General features: G+C 49.9%; 1 protein-coding gene across 3 annotated transcripts in view; it reads left to right on the top strand.

Moving 5' to 3' along the window:
• The window catches only part of COL22A1 (collagen type XXII alpha 1 chain), a 227,291-nt gene extending 215,463 nt beyond the window's left edge, over window positions 1-11,828 (top strand). For all 3 annotated transcript variants that reach the window (XM_039549899.1, XM_039549898.1, XM_010404723.4), the window contains 4 exons: window positions 6,504-6,570; window positions 8,350-8,532; window positions 8,888-8,965; window positions 9,924-11,828. In XM_039549899.1, coding sequence (XP_039405833.1) covers window positions 6,504-6,570; window positions 8,350-8,532; window positions 8,888-8,965; window positions 9,924-10,111 — 516 coding nt within the window. In that variant the 3' untranslated portion in view covers window positions 10,112-11,828. The remainder of the gene's footprint in view (window positions 1-6,503; window positions 6,571-8,349; window positions 8,533-8,887; window positions 8,966-9,923) is intronic.
• The last annotated feature ends 2,776 nt before the right edge of the window (window positions 11,829-14,604 follow it).

Here is a 14,604-nt window from a genome sequence, read left to right as displayed (position 1 = left end):
AGTGACGAAGATAAAACTATTTATTTAACTAACACCCGGGAAAGGAAAATAATGTTAAATGGTAAAATCTTCCACTGTGGAGGAAAAACCTGGGAAAGCGTTAGAGTCCTCCCTTTGGTCTCCTCGGAGCTGGGGCTTGGCCCAGGGCCAGGCCCTCTGTGCCCGGTGGAAAGTCCTCCCAATGTGCTCTGAGGTTGAAAGCAGTCCAGTAGAAAAGGGAGAAAATCCGGAATTCCAGAGAAGGAAAAAAGCAAAGTCCAACTCTCAGTCTCTCTCCGGAGAACGAGAAACTGAAAACAACTGGCCAAGAGCTGACTGGAAAAGCTGCAAGCCGGGTGCTTCCTCACTCCCCTGCCGCAGCTGGGGGGAAAAAAACCTGCTATCTTTATATGACCTTGAACGAGCTGCAAACTGCTTTGAGAAAGTTTTGCTCAGTTTTTTCCTCTTCCCCCTCTCAGGCTCAGTTTAGAGGCATAGAACGGCATAAAAATTAATTTCTGGGCATAGGCAGCGATATGGGATACACATCATAACGTCACCCCAAGACAGTCAGCAATAGTGTGGCCAGCAGGACCGGGCTGGTGATTGTCCCTCTGTGCTGGGCACTGGGGAGGCCACAGCTCAAGTGCTGTGTGCAGATGTGTGCCCCTGTTCAGATGCAATTAATGAGAGACGCCTCTGCCTGAATTACAGTGCCAAGGGGACAATCCACCAAAGTCAACAACAGGGATTTTATTTTACAATAAATGTGGGGTGGAGAGATAGAAAGGCATAGGAAAGAGGAGGGTGGGAAGCAAAGACGGGGAAGAGGGTGGTTGGGGTGGGGAGGGGAAGATCGGGGGTTGGAGGGTGTGGGAGAAGAGCAGGGCTGGGGTGAGGTGGGGAAGAGATCAAAAAGAAGAGTCCGAGATGCTTGGCTCCAGCAGCATTCCGTCGGTCCTTTGTCACCCCGCACTTCTCTGCGCTGGGGGTGCTGGTGGTTCTCGTGGAGGTGAGGACCCCTGGGCTTTCATCCGGGGTTAACACCTTTCTGCAGTCTGTGCCGAGGGAAACCAGGGAAGCGTTTTCCGATTTGCCAGGTGAAAGGAGGATGGGCTTTCCTTTGCCTGCAATGCAGAGGCCCAAGGAGCATTTCTCAGCTCCTAATGCAGCCTGGGGGCAGGGGGGGATGCACCCCCCAATGCAGCCCGGGCCTAAAGTCAGCTTCTGTGGGGTTTGCCAGGGCAGATCAGCAATCCTTCCTCAGGCGGCTCTCCTGACCAGGCTGCCTGGCAGTCGGCATGGGGGCGAGGGGCTGTGGCCGGCAGCAGGACCCACCTTTGGCAACTGATTGCCTTGGGCACCATCCATCCATCCATCCATCCATGCATGCATCGGTGCCTCCAGTGTTTGTCTCCCTTTCCAGTGCTGGTGCCTCTGGTAGCTGCCGTTGCTCCTGGGAGCGGGGCGTCCTCAGGGGGAGCCGGCATCTTTGGGGATCGTCCTGGTGCTGGCAGTGGGGCTCACTCCTCCAGCTGCCTACTGCGGCAGCTGAAAGAGAAGAGCCGGCGCAGAGCCCGCCGGGCCGTCTTGACGATGGAGCGCCATCGCCGTGGGGCCGGGGGCCGCGGGACAGTGGCCATGCCAGCGGGGGGAGAAGGGCCACTGCGTGCCAGGGGCTGGGCAGGCAGCGGGCAAGCTCCTGCCGGCGCCCCATCCCGGCAGGGCTTTGCCTGGGGAGGGGCAGCCTGGGCATGGCCAGCCTCCATGCGTGTTTCGTCGGCCTTGTCCACGGGTTCAGCAGGCAAGGCACAAACCGCAAACATCTTTGTGTCTTGGTGCAGGGCCGTGGGGAGAGGCTCGCTGTGCCCCTCGTCACAGGGATGGCTTTCTTTGTCCAGGAAGGAGAGGATGTCTCCAAACAGGTCTCCATGTGTTTGGTCATCATCCTCTTCCTCCAGCTGCTGTGTCTGGATCTGCAGAAGGTCCTTTAACACGTCCTCAGTCCCCATGCAGAGCAGCTTGCCATGTTCAGCTTGCTGTGGTGGCTTACGAATTGCCCTCTCCTCACAGGAGCCTCCAGATGAAGGAGAAGCTGGGAAGCCTGATGTCTCCTCAGGCTGTGATGTGGGGGGAGGCTGGCTTTTCCTCTCATCCCACGGATAACTGTCCAGGGCAGAAGCCACTGGCTCTTCTTTTTCGTCTCACAGCTGGAGAGACAAGGCGCTCTCTGGCTTGCTGTCCCTCTCTCCTGCCGCTTCTCTGTCAGGGAGCTTTTCTTCCTCCCACTTTTCCAGTAGCTCCTTGACGAGAGCATCACAAGACAGCAATTCATCGGAGACAGGGCACAGGTCGGCCAACAACTGGTCAAGAGACACAAGCTCTGAGGAGCTTTCTGTCTCTCCTGCGGCGTCTTTGGTCACGCTGCAGGTGCTGTGCGGCACCGAGGGACCTGCAGCTGGCTCCAGGGTGGGACTCCATGGATCCCTGATGACGCAGCTGGACGTCATGGGGCCTTCTTTGTCTTCCAGGGAGGAGAAGATGGCTCTAAACTTCTCTTCGTACACTTTGTCTTCCAGCTCCTCCAGCTGCTCTGTCTTTTTACGGAGAAGCTGCATCAAAGTGTCCTCATCCTCTGGGCACAGCTGCTTGCGACGCGCAGTTTGCTCGGCCGGCCGACGCGTTCCCTGCGCCCCTTGGCGGGCACTCAACCACTTGGAAGTGCTTGAGGTGGAGCTGACGGACCTGTTCTCACGCAGATACGGGGCGAGGTCTCTAAAACAGGTCACTGCAGGTGTTGCCACCATGCCCCTCCTGCACCTTGATGAGCTCCTCTGTCTCAGAGTGCCCCAAGTGCTTCCAAGCTGTCTGGGTCCCAGTGCGGACCTGCACTTTGTGTGTGGATTGCACCGATGGCAGGCGACGGCCCTGCCTTGCTGCTGACCCTCGCCAGAGCCCTTCAGCAGCAGGGCTGCTGCCCGGGGAAGGTGTTTCCCAGGCCCTGTCAGCAGCCATAGTGCCCCATGGAGCAGGTGGCACAAGCTGTCGGTGGCCGCTGGCCATGGGGCCCCCGGACCGTGCTCTGCCTCTGGGAGAAGACCCCGAGGCTGCTGCTGCTGCTGGCAGAGGGGGCAGCTTGACCTTTGCCGAGGCTGCTCTTGGCAGTTTAGGGCTGAGCCGTGTCACTGTCAATGGAGGGCCGTGGAGAGGCGGCAAGTCTGACACGGACAATCTTTGTGGCCGTGTGACTGTGCCGCTGCGGGGCAGCGAGTGCCCGCCCTCCAGGCTGTCCTGTGTGTCAAGTCCTGGGGATCTTCCTGAGGTGACTGGTCTGGGGAACAGTCTGTCCATGTAAGGGGGTGTGACGGTCTTCCAGGTGACCTGTGGTGCCTCCTGTGGCTGCCTCTGGGTCACCTGTGGGAAGCAGGAGGAGGCACAGGATGGAGGTGGCTGTGCGGGAACAGTGTCCCCCATGTGCCGGCAAGCCCGGCCCTGGCCCCGAGGCAGGTGCTGGCCACGGCAGCCAGGCTGGGCTGAGTTCCCCGCTGTGCTCGCTGTCCCTGGGGCATTGCTGTGCCGGGCCCATGCCAGCGCTGGCCCCTCCGCAGAGCAAGGCCTGGTGCCAGGCCTGGCTGTCTCTGCCCCAGGGCCTTCCCCGGGTCCCACTGCAGCCTCTCCCTCCATCCCTTTCCCTCACCTGTCGCCACTTGTACAGCAGCGGCTGCCCCTCATAGGGGTGCCTGTGAGCATTCGCCTGCTGCTGATTTGACATCTTGAGGGTGCTTTGCCAAACGCTGGCCACAAGCCCCCAGGGGAGCTGCTGCCTCCAGAGAAGCTGCTGCCTCCTCAGAGAGCTGCTCTCCTGGGAGTGACCGCTGCAGGGACTTGGAGCCCCGAGGGTCACGACACGGGCCCACGTCACAATGGCCTCTGGGCATGATGCCACCGCGGGTCACAAAGGCCTGGTGGGCACGGCCGTCCCTTGTCCCAGAGGCCTGGCGATTTCCATGGAGCCGCCCCTGGTCACAAAGGCCTTTGTTAGGCCTTTGCCCCTCAACTTTGCCTCCACTTGTTCTTCTCCCAGTGACCTGCACCTCTCTCTTGTCCCACCTTGTATGTTCCTCCTCTAAACATCCCCAAAGAAGCCCTGTACCATGCCAAAGTGCTTTTCCCACCCAGCCCACCATGTGCCTAAGCTATTGACCCCAACCTCAGGTAGAAAGATCATCAGGAAGGCAAAAAATCTGTTTGAATTTAATCTGGCCACCCCAGTAAAAGACAATTAAAAGTCTTTGTTTAAAAAGATTAGGAATGCAGCAGCGCCAAGGCAAATGGCCCTTCTTTAATCAAGGCTGGGGTGAGGGGAATATGGTCACAATGGACGAGGAAAAGGCTGAGGTGCAGAATTCTTTCTTTTCCTCCATCTTCTCCAACAATCAGATGGGTTATCTGGAGGACAAGCAGTCCGCTGAGCTGGCACACAGGGACGGGGAGCAGGCCAGACTCCTGCAATCCCGGAGGGAGTTGTTAGTGACCTACGGAGCCACTTAAACAGTGACAAGTCACTGGGCCTGGCCTGGAGTCTCCCAAGGGTGCTGAGGGAGCCACGGAAGAGGTCGCTAAGCCACTCTCCTGTCCTTTATTATCATCATTCCCGGCCAGTCGGGGAGGTCCCAGATGACTGCAGGTGTCCCACTGTGATGCCCAAGAAGGGCTGGAGGGAGCACGAGGGGAACTGCAGGACTGTCAGCCTGACCTCGGGGCCCGGCAGGGTTCTGGAGCAGATCGTCGTCAGTGGGATCGCACGGCCCATAGTGGGGAACCGAGGGATCAGGCCCAGCCAGCGTGGGTTTAGGAAAGGCAGGTCCTGCCTGAGCAACCTGATGTCCTTTGAGAAGCGCGTGACCCGCCTCAGAGCTGAGGGAAAAGCTGTGGATGGAGTCTCCCTGGACTTGAGCAAAGCCTTTGATTCCGTCTCCCACAGCACAGTCCCGGAAAAGCCATCAGCCCAGGGCTTGGGCAGGTGCACTCTTTGCTGGCTTAAGAACTGTCGGGATGGCCAGGCCCGGGGAGTTGGGGCATGGTGCCGCATCCAGTTGGCGTCCGGTCAGTAGTGGTGTCCCTTGGGCCCAGTCCTTTTCAGTTTCTTTCCTGCTGATGTAGCCAAGGGCATTGAGTGTACCCTCAGTAGTAAATTTGTGATGACACCGAGGTGGGTGGGGGTGTCGATGCCCTGCAGGGTAGGAAGGCTCTGCAGGGGGATGTGGACAGGCTGGCTGGATGGTGTGAGGCCAGTGGGATGTGGTTCATGAAGAGCAAGGCCTGGGTCCTGCCCTCGTGTCCCAACAAGGCCCTGCAGTGCTCCAGGCTGGGGGCAGAGTGGCTGGAAAGCTGCCCAGCAGGAAAGGCCCGGGAGGTGCTGGCCAACGGCAGTCAAATGTGAGCTGGCATGTGCCCAGCTGGGCAAGGAGGCCGGTGGCCTCCTGGCCTTCTGTGTCAGCAATAGTGTGGCCAGCAGAACCGGGCTGGTGATTGTCCCTCTGTGCTGTTCACTGGAGAGGCCACACGTCATATCCTGTGTCCAGTTCTGGGCCCCCCAGTTCAGGAAGGACATGAGGTTCTGGAGCAGTTTTAGAGAAGGGAACAGAGATGGTGAAAGGTCTGGAGCACAACTCCTGTGAAGACTGAGCGTGCTGGCTTTGTTCAGCTCAGAGGAAAGGAGGCTCAGGGGGGATTTTATTACTCTCTGTAGCTGCCTAAGAGGAGGATCTATCTATGTGGGGATCAGTCTCCTCTCCCAGACAACTAATGGTAGGAGAAGAGGACATAGTCTCAATCTGTGCCAGGGAGGTTTAGTTGGACATTAGGAAGAATTTCTTCACAGAAAGGGCAATTAAATATTGGAATGGGCTGCCCAGGGAAGTGGTGGAGTCACTGTCTCTGGAGATGTTTAAGGAAAGACTGGACGTGTCATTCAGTGCCATAGTTTACTTGACATGGTGGTGTTCAGTCAAAGGCTAGATTTTATGATCTCAGAGGTCTTTTCCAGCCTAATTGATTCTGTGATTGTTTTGAATCCCTTTACATTCCTCTTTTAGGCAGACCCTGCAGCCCTGTGTGTGCTGTGGGTGATGACATGGCACCTGCTGAGCCCCTTGTGGAGGGCTTAGTTTGCGCATCATAGAACCACAGAGTGTTTTGGGTTGAAGGGACATTAAATTTCATCTAGTTCCAAGCACTGCCCCCCAGCCCCCCCACCATAGGCATTGATGCCACCCACCATATCAGGTTGCTCCAAAGCCCACCCAACTTGCCTTGAACACTTCCCAGGCTGGGGTATCCGCAGTTTCTCAGGGCAAACCATTCCAGTGCCTCGCCACCCTCACAGTAAAGAATTTCTTCCCAACATCTAAATCTTTCCTCTTTCAATTTAAAACTGTTCCCACTATCTGGGAAGTTCCTATCACCATCTGATCCCTTGGCTGTGATTATCTTGTCTCATCCCTGTGATTCTGACTCTTTAGGGAGAACCCCCATCTCTAGAGACTTTGAGGAGACTCATCCAAGAGGAGTTATCCAAGCAGCTTGATGGTAAGTAATCAGTACCAGGAAGCCAGAAGATGGATCTGAGAGTATGAAAGATGCTTTCCATAGCTATGCTGGCATCTGAACTTCTGCTTAAGGAAGGTAGCATTGCAGCAAGCTTGCTTGGAAGATGTGTAAAAGGAAATGTGCTTTACAATTCCCCAAGCTTCAATGTTCCCAGCAATAGCACAGAAAGTAACCAGAGTAGATCGTAAACTTGCTTTTGAGGTCCCAGCTGGAGAAGAAATATTCCTGATTTTTGTCTGTGACTTGTGATACTCACCTATATAAGAACAGGGGCTGGATGGAATGTGGGCTGCTGTTTCTCTCAAAGTATGTGAGTTACAGACCACTACTGATGCCATTGACAGTGAGATGCAAAGCTGTAGTCCTTCTCACACAGCTCTTGAAGCAGCTGACACACAGGTGCTAACATTTTGCTCCATGCTAAAGATCACAGGTAAATGGAGTGATTATTTCACAGATTTTATTTACACACTCTCAGTCTTCAATATCCACACCAGTCTAAAATAATTTAAAATTTAGGATTAATGAAGAGAAGATAGAAAGAGAAGATCCTCTGTTCTGGAGGATGTTTGTGATGCTGAGTGTGTTTTATGAGCTCCCAAGGTTGTTTTTCTGGTGTAACCCCAGCCAGCAGCCAAGGCCCATGCAGCCACTCACTCACTCCCCTACCAGCGGGACTGGGGAGAGAATCAGAAGGGTAAAAGCTGGAAAACTCATGGGTGGAGATAAAGACTGTTTAATAGGGAAAGCAAAAACTACCCAGAAACAAAGCAAAGCAAGGAATTAATTCCCTGCTTCCCATGGACAGGCAGGTGTTCAGCCATCTCCAGGAGAGCAGGGCTCCATCACATGTAAAGGTGACTTGGGAAGTCAAACACCATCACTGCAAATGTCCCCCCCTTCTTTCTTGTTCCCCCACTTTATATACTGAGCATGATGTCACCTGGTCTGGAATATCCCTTTGGTCAGTTTGGGTCACCTACTCTGGCTGTGTCTCTTCCCAACCTCCTCTGCACCCTCAACTTCCTTGCCAATGTGGCAGTACAAAAAGCAGAAAAGGCCTTGGCTCTGTGTAGGCCCTGCTCAGCAATAACAAAAACATCTTTGTATTATCAACAAAAATCCAAAACACAGCCCCATACCAGCCATTGTGAAGAAAATAACTCCACCCCAGCCAAACCAGCATGGTTGTTCAGGGTCTTAGCACTGAAATGGCAGGCAGTGTGTGCCTGCCAGGAATTGCAGAATATGCTGTTACAGGGAGCTTAGTTACAGCTTCTGACTTCACAGCCAGAGATGGGTGCATTAGGCTTTAACTCCGTGTGTGACATAGCCTGGAACAAGAAAAGCTTTCTCCCTACAGACCAGCCATGTAGTATCTCTGTGTAACAAAAGCAGTAGAAAAAGGCTCTCCTTCTCAGAGCAGCAGTGGTCCCAGTTTAACAGGTATCCACCACCTGCACAACTAAAGGAAGGGACATTTCAGATTCTTGGAGGACAAGGAGCAGAGGATGAGAGAAAAGTTTATGATAAAGTATTAAATTTATGAGAAATTTAAAGCTACCAAGAAATGAGATTTAAATAATTTAGAGGTGATTAGGGAGTCACAATCATGGATTATGGTGGGACAACAAATGGGTGTCCCTGGAAAAGTAATCTGTGACAATACTTGGACTTTACTGATCCCCTGGTTCTGGCTCTTCATCTCTTGGAGCATAGTCCTTCTAGTCTAACCAACCCATTTCCCTCTCTTCACAGCAAAGTTGCCCTATATCCTGGCTCAGATACAGCCTGCACAGGTAAAAGCATCCCATGGCAGACCAGGACCTCCTGGTCCCCCTGGGAAGGAAGGACTTCCAGGAAGAACTGGCCCTCCGGGAGAGCCTGGCCGACCTGGACAGACTGGGTCTGAGGGGCCACCTGGACCAGCTGGTCCCAAAGGTGAGTGAAACTTGGTTGTTGGGGCAGTCCAGTAAAAGGATGTGTCCATTCCACTTTGGCATCCACCTTTCCTTTTAGTAGCATATAAATAGTCCTCAAAATGCAGGTGTTGAAAGCGACCTCAGTCTGTTGAATCAGAGGTTTGAATCTGACCAGCAATTGCTGGTATGCTCCACCTCTGGCCAGAACTGGAGTGGGGCAAGTCTTCATTCCCACGTAATGTCCCCTTTCAGAGGACTGGCCACAATTAGGAACTATTTTTACCAAATATATTTGCTTCAGTGTGGATGAAAGACCTATAGTAATGTTTAGTTCTGTAGACCACGCTCATCAGGTCGTATTTTTTTCTTTACAGGAGAAAGAGGAGCAAAGGGTGAGAAGGGAGACACTGGTATTGGCCAGAGAGGGGAAATGGGTCCTCCAGGAATTCCAGGTGTGTTAATCAGAACACCCCACAAAACACACCACTTAGAACCACTACCAGGACACAGGTGTCTGCTGTATTAGAGAGACAATCAGGATGACATAAGTGCAATGTACACAGTTTCTGTAGGATGTGGCCCAAAGGGAAGGACTGTATCACTGACATCATATCTCGCCACCTTTATTTCCTCAGCCTGATGGGTATAATGAACCATCTCAGTTACAGCTAAGTTAGCTGTCCTTTGGGACAAATACAAAGTGAAGCTTTAATTATTAGAGGCACTATGAAGTAAGTGTTTTCTCTGTCCTTGGCAGAGTCTGCTTGTGACCAAGCTGAACCCAGAGTTTCAGGCAGCTTCAGATGTTACAAAAGGTCATACTGAACACCTGTGTCTTGGGGATACAGCTGCTTTGCGGGTACTGACAAAGCAGCAGCAAATATAGTTTGTCTGCAGTCTGAAATTAGGAACCATTGATCAGTTTTGCCTTCATTGCTTTTTTGGGAAAGGAGCTATGGGAAGCCCTCATAACCCCATGGTTTGCATTTGGCAGACTGGCCTTGCATTGCCTTCAAATAACTGTGCACACTATGCTCTGCAACAATGAGTTGTCTCCCCAAGCTGGCTCTTGCCTCCAGCTTTCCCATCCTCACCTCCTCTCTGTGAGGACTGTATGTCATTAGTTGTCTCATGCAGCTTCACAACTTCAATGTGGAGATAGAGGAAGAGCAGCCATAGCAGAGCCAAGCATCCTGAGGCTTCCATAGGGAATAGAAATCTTTATTTCCGAGGAGACGCTCTGGTTATATCCTTGAGATACATCCTGGCCAAATCCAAATCTGTAGAAGCTGCTGTCTGCATCCCAGTTTGGAAGTAAAGCCATTTCCTGTGACATTACACTGCTGAGTACTGCACCCTGGGGGTGTCACTCTGGTGTCACTCACCAAGGGCATTTTGTTTCTATTTCAGGCCTCCCAGGGGAGCCTGGTTATGCCAAAGATGGGATGCCAGGACCTCCCGGCCCTCAAGGTGAAGCCGGTGTGCCGGGTCTGGCAGGTCCCCAGGGACCCCCAGGAGCCAGTGGACAGTGTGACCCCTCTCAGTGCGCTTACTATGCAAGCCTGGCTGCCCGGCCCTCCAACGTCAAAGGGCCATAGCGTGCAGGGAGCACCCCCAGACTTGTTTTGAAAACTTGAATTCCTCACACCTGCCAAGAGCTCTCCAATGTTTTCAGCTGTGTTTCTTTTGCGGGAGGCCTTCTAAAGCCAACGAATGCTGCCGGTCGGTCAGATTATTTTTATGACTTATAATTATTATTATTATTATTATCTTTGATGTGGTATGTGAACTTTTTTGTTTTGTTTTGTTTTCTCTTACATCAGGGCATATTAAAATGTTAAAAATAAGTGGGTTTTTTTCCTCTTTTGAAGAGCATATAATAGTAATGCATTGTGTGATTGTTTATGCAAAACCATTCCAATGCCAAATTTTTCATCTGTTATCTGATTAATTCTTTCCAAAGCTTTATCCCTCACCCTTTCAACTGAAATCAAATCCTGCAGCCTGGGGCATTCACTGTGACACACAGGCACAGGATTGTTGGTGCTATTTGCCATCCACATGGAGAGGGAAGATAAAGCTATGCCAAAGCTGGAAAAGGGGCCTTCAGTATATCCAACTCCCAGTGGACAGACAATATGGAACAGCTAGTGTGTGCTTTCCAGAAGATCCCTGTTAAATTTAATAAATGAATCAATATTCTATAGGAGCTACTTTTTTATGGAGTCATGTGGGATCTCCTGAAGAGACGACACAGATGATCTAAACCTCCTTGCTACTCTCTGTACTCAGAGAGTTTGGTTCTAAGAAATGGAACTTATTTCCCTCTGTCAGGGAAATGCCTCTGCCAAAATCTTCAAGGTTATCCTCTGTCATGTCAAGGATACCAAATCCCCTGTGCACTGTCAGCACATGCACAGCTCCCCTACCATTGCTTCACCCAAATATCAGCCAGAGCAGCATAGAAAGTCCCCTGGTATTAAAAACTCAGGAAGCGAACTGTGACCCAATTCACTATTTTGGTTGATCCACTATGACAATAATTTGGCAAGTTGTGTTACTTAGAAGGCTGGTGCATAGTGCAGGCTGTTCTAGGTGGATTTTGATCTTTGATAAAGGATCAGAACAAAGAGATGTTCAGAAACACGGGGGAAATTGTGTTTGAGAGTGAAAGCAACAAGCCAGACAGTGGCCCTTTCTCCCTATCAGCTAATTGCCAAAATCAACCCGAGAATGAAAATACAAAGTAAAAAGGGGATGGAGTTTGAAAAGACCTTCACAATAGGTCATTTGTGAGCTTAACCCTCTGACCAAGCCATGCCCACCCACTAAGTGCAGATCTGAGAAGTGATCAGGCCTTGGGTATGTGCCAGCCAGCAAAGCAGCTGCATTCTCAAACCTCTTCTGCACAAAGCAGTTTGTAGTGAGAGATGGGAGTAATGGACCTGACACAGGCACTAAGTGCTGAATGTGTTTGGGAATCTCATCTGTTCTTTTGGAGACAGAAAAGAGGCACCCTGCCCTGCTAACACATTCACCATATGGCATGGTGCTTCCAAACTGGCCAACCCAAGCAGAAGCCACAGCTGTCGATAACCAGTCCAGAATCAGACCCTGAGGCTAAAGCCCAGAGATAAGCATTTGCCAGCATTGGAGTCTTTTTTTACCCACTAGCAGATAAAATTTGCCTCTGCTTTACTGAAAAATGAAATTAAATAACAAGTACAAATGTGAGGGTTAAACAAAGTCTTTACTGTGTAGCTCTCAATGGTGCTATTTTTGCTATTTCCTATGCAAATAAACTCTTTGATTTGATTTTACTGTGTTTCTTGCTATGGAAAGACCAATCAAAGTGAAAATATCATGAAGTGAAAAGCTTACCACTTTTAAGTAACTCTCAATGGTATATCTGTTATTGTACTGCATCTTGGGTCAGCTTGCTGGATTTTAGTATTAAGCAATTATGTTAGTCACATATTTAACTGAAACATTTTTTCTAGTCCAGGCTGAGATTTCATCCCTCCAGTGGTGAGGCAGAACAGGGTCTGTATTTGAGAGCACTTCCTAACGTGGGATGAGATATTTTTTGGGTAAATGTGATGGTAATGAACAGGTGTTACAGAGGTCAAACATGTTAACTGGACCATGCAAATATGACATTTAATTCCTGTCATGATGGTGACTCCTTCATCCCTACAGATTCCTTCTCATCATGTGTGTCATGATGTGCCATGCTATGCATGGCATCAATTTCAGTACATTCTAGTGCACCATGAGAAGGCAATATACATAATGATGTTCTGTTAAGCAAATTTCAGAGTCTTTAACTCCTGTGAGGTCATAGAATCACAGAATAATTTGGGTTGGAAGGGAACTCTAAGGGTTATCTCGTGCAATCCACAGTAGGTGAGATGGTGCAGTGGCATCCAGTTGAAGGAGATCAAAAGGGGTTTTTTGATAGCCCTTTTCATTTGAATGTCTGTGGGAGCCATTTCCAAGAGTCTGCATTCGGAACACACGGGACACACTTGCATCTTTAATAGCAATTGAAAAATCTTCATGAGTTAGGACTACATCTCTGAACATTTTCCACACATAAAAAGGGACACAGCCTAATTCCCTTTGCTCCAGCATATTCCCCAGCATACGGCTATCTGTTCAGTCTGTTCTTAGAGACACCCCAGACTGTCTCTGTGCCCTGAATTCACTGGGGGCCATTTCCCTGCTTTTTCTTAAACCTTTTTTCTCTCCAGCCAGTTAAATGACATTTACCAGGCAGAATCTGTCACTCTGTTAGTGAGCAGAGTACAAGACATGAGCTGCAGACCCAGATCAAGACCTGTGTTTGCACTCACCCAGATTTTGGTCATCAAAGGGAGGTTCCTATAGCTGCCACCTCTTGCAGAAGCAAGCCCTACAGGAATGTGCCTAAAAAGTCACCAATAACAGGTAAGAATGGAGGGTGTATCTGGAGGATTTTGAAAACTGCCACAGTTTTTGCCTCACTCTGTTTGTATGTATTTGCAGTCTTCGGAAACGTGGTCTGAGATTACTTTCCAAAGTAGGTCTGCCATCTGGGAAGCCAGTAAACCTACAAGTACAGCCCTGGGCAAGGTCAGAAGCTGCCCTCCAGAAAATGCAGGTGCCTCTGTGCCTGAGCAGGTGGCTGTGTGTGTATTGTCTGTCCAGCGCTGTGCAAGGTGAACACACAGGCAAGAGGTGGCAGGTAGGGCAGGGACAGTACTGGTGGCTCTCTCCTAACTGCCCTTGAATAAGGGAAAGTTGTGGCTTTGGAATCTGTGTGTTCCTGTCTCTACAACCAAGTGTTTGGTAAATCACCATACAGTCTGTTCACTGAGTCTGAGGTTTAAACCTGGGAATAGGCTTATTTTTTGTTGGATTTTGTGTTGGCCCTGTGGCAATGTTCTGTTAAAATTGCATTAGAGAGTCAGACAGTATATTATTCACATTTTTAAAAGGTACACATGAGATTTATGGCACCACTGTCAGTTGCTCTTTTTTCTCCTTTTTTATATAATGTGTAAATTACTGTAATTATAGCAAACAGACCATTATTTCATTCAATTTTTTGCTTGTCAAATAAAAAAATTACAAAGACAGAAGAAAGTGGGACCATTTGGAGAAAATATTTTTTTTGGTGCTAAATTATTTAACACTTGCTACTTGTTTTCTAAACAGTTTTGAATTAGCTGCTTCTTGGAAGCTGTATAAAATGCCTGTGGGTTTTTTTCTTTTTTTCCAGAGAGACAATAAAAATTCTGTGGCAGCTAAGCCCAAAGTCTGTGCTCTGACCACAGAAATGGTTGAGAGACAAACACAGATTTTACATTCTGGGCAGTTATTAAAAAACAAAAAAGTTTAAAAATTATATTTAAAAAAAACCCTAAAATAGAGTCTAGTGATGGTTCAGTCTTTTAATGTGGAAACTGTCCAAGCTTTTAAAAATTATATTTAAAAAAAACCCTAAAATAGAGTCTAGTGATGGTTCAGTCTTTTAATGTGGAAACTGGCCAAGCTTTGCCCTGTTAAAGATTGCATTTGACACCTTCTGTAACAGGACTTGGTGCCTAGGAATGGCTGGGTGTCACCATCCACACTGTGTGGGGCCAGAGACAGTGACAGGAACTGGCAGGTATGATGTAGGACCTAGGGAAGCCTTTCCAGAGCTTCAGTGGGCGACCCCGGAGAGATCACGTCAAATTATGTAAAATGTTTGTGTCTGGGTACATCAGTCCTGTGCTCAGTCTCTCCCAGTGAGATTCAGAGTCACAGAACATAGAACCATAGAATGTCCATAGTTGGAAGGGACCCACAGGGATCATCAAAGTCCAACTCCTTGACTTTAAGGAGTCAAGCCTGGTACCTGCACTTTGGTGGCTCCAATGAGAGCTGGAGAGCCTGGAGATCCATTCAGTTTATCCTAAAGTATTCAGCTGCAGCATTCAGAGCTATGTTGCCTACATTAACTACATCTCCGTGGAGGAAAGATCTGGTAGCTGTCTTTATCTTCCACCATCAGTAACTCACATTTCCCCTGAGCTGGTGTGGGGAATGTTGTCGCCAGCAGCCA

This window comes from Corvus cornix, chromosome 2, assembly GCF_000738735.6.
Source record: "Corvus cornix cornix isolate S_Up_H32 chromosome 2, ASM73873v5, whole genome shotgun sequence".
Classification (NCBI taxonomy): Eukaryota; Metazoa; Chordata; class Aves; order Passeriformes; family Corvidae; genus Corvus; species Corvus cornix.
The sequence above is the reverse complement of the archived record's forward strand: the minus strand, read 5'-3'. Positions and strand labels throughout refer to the sequence as shown.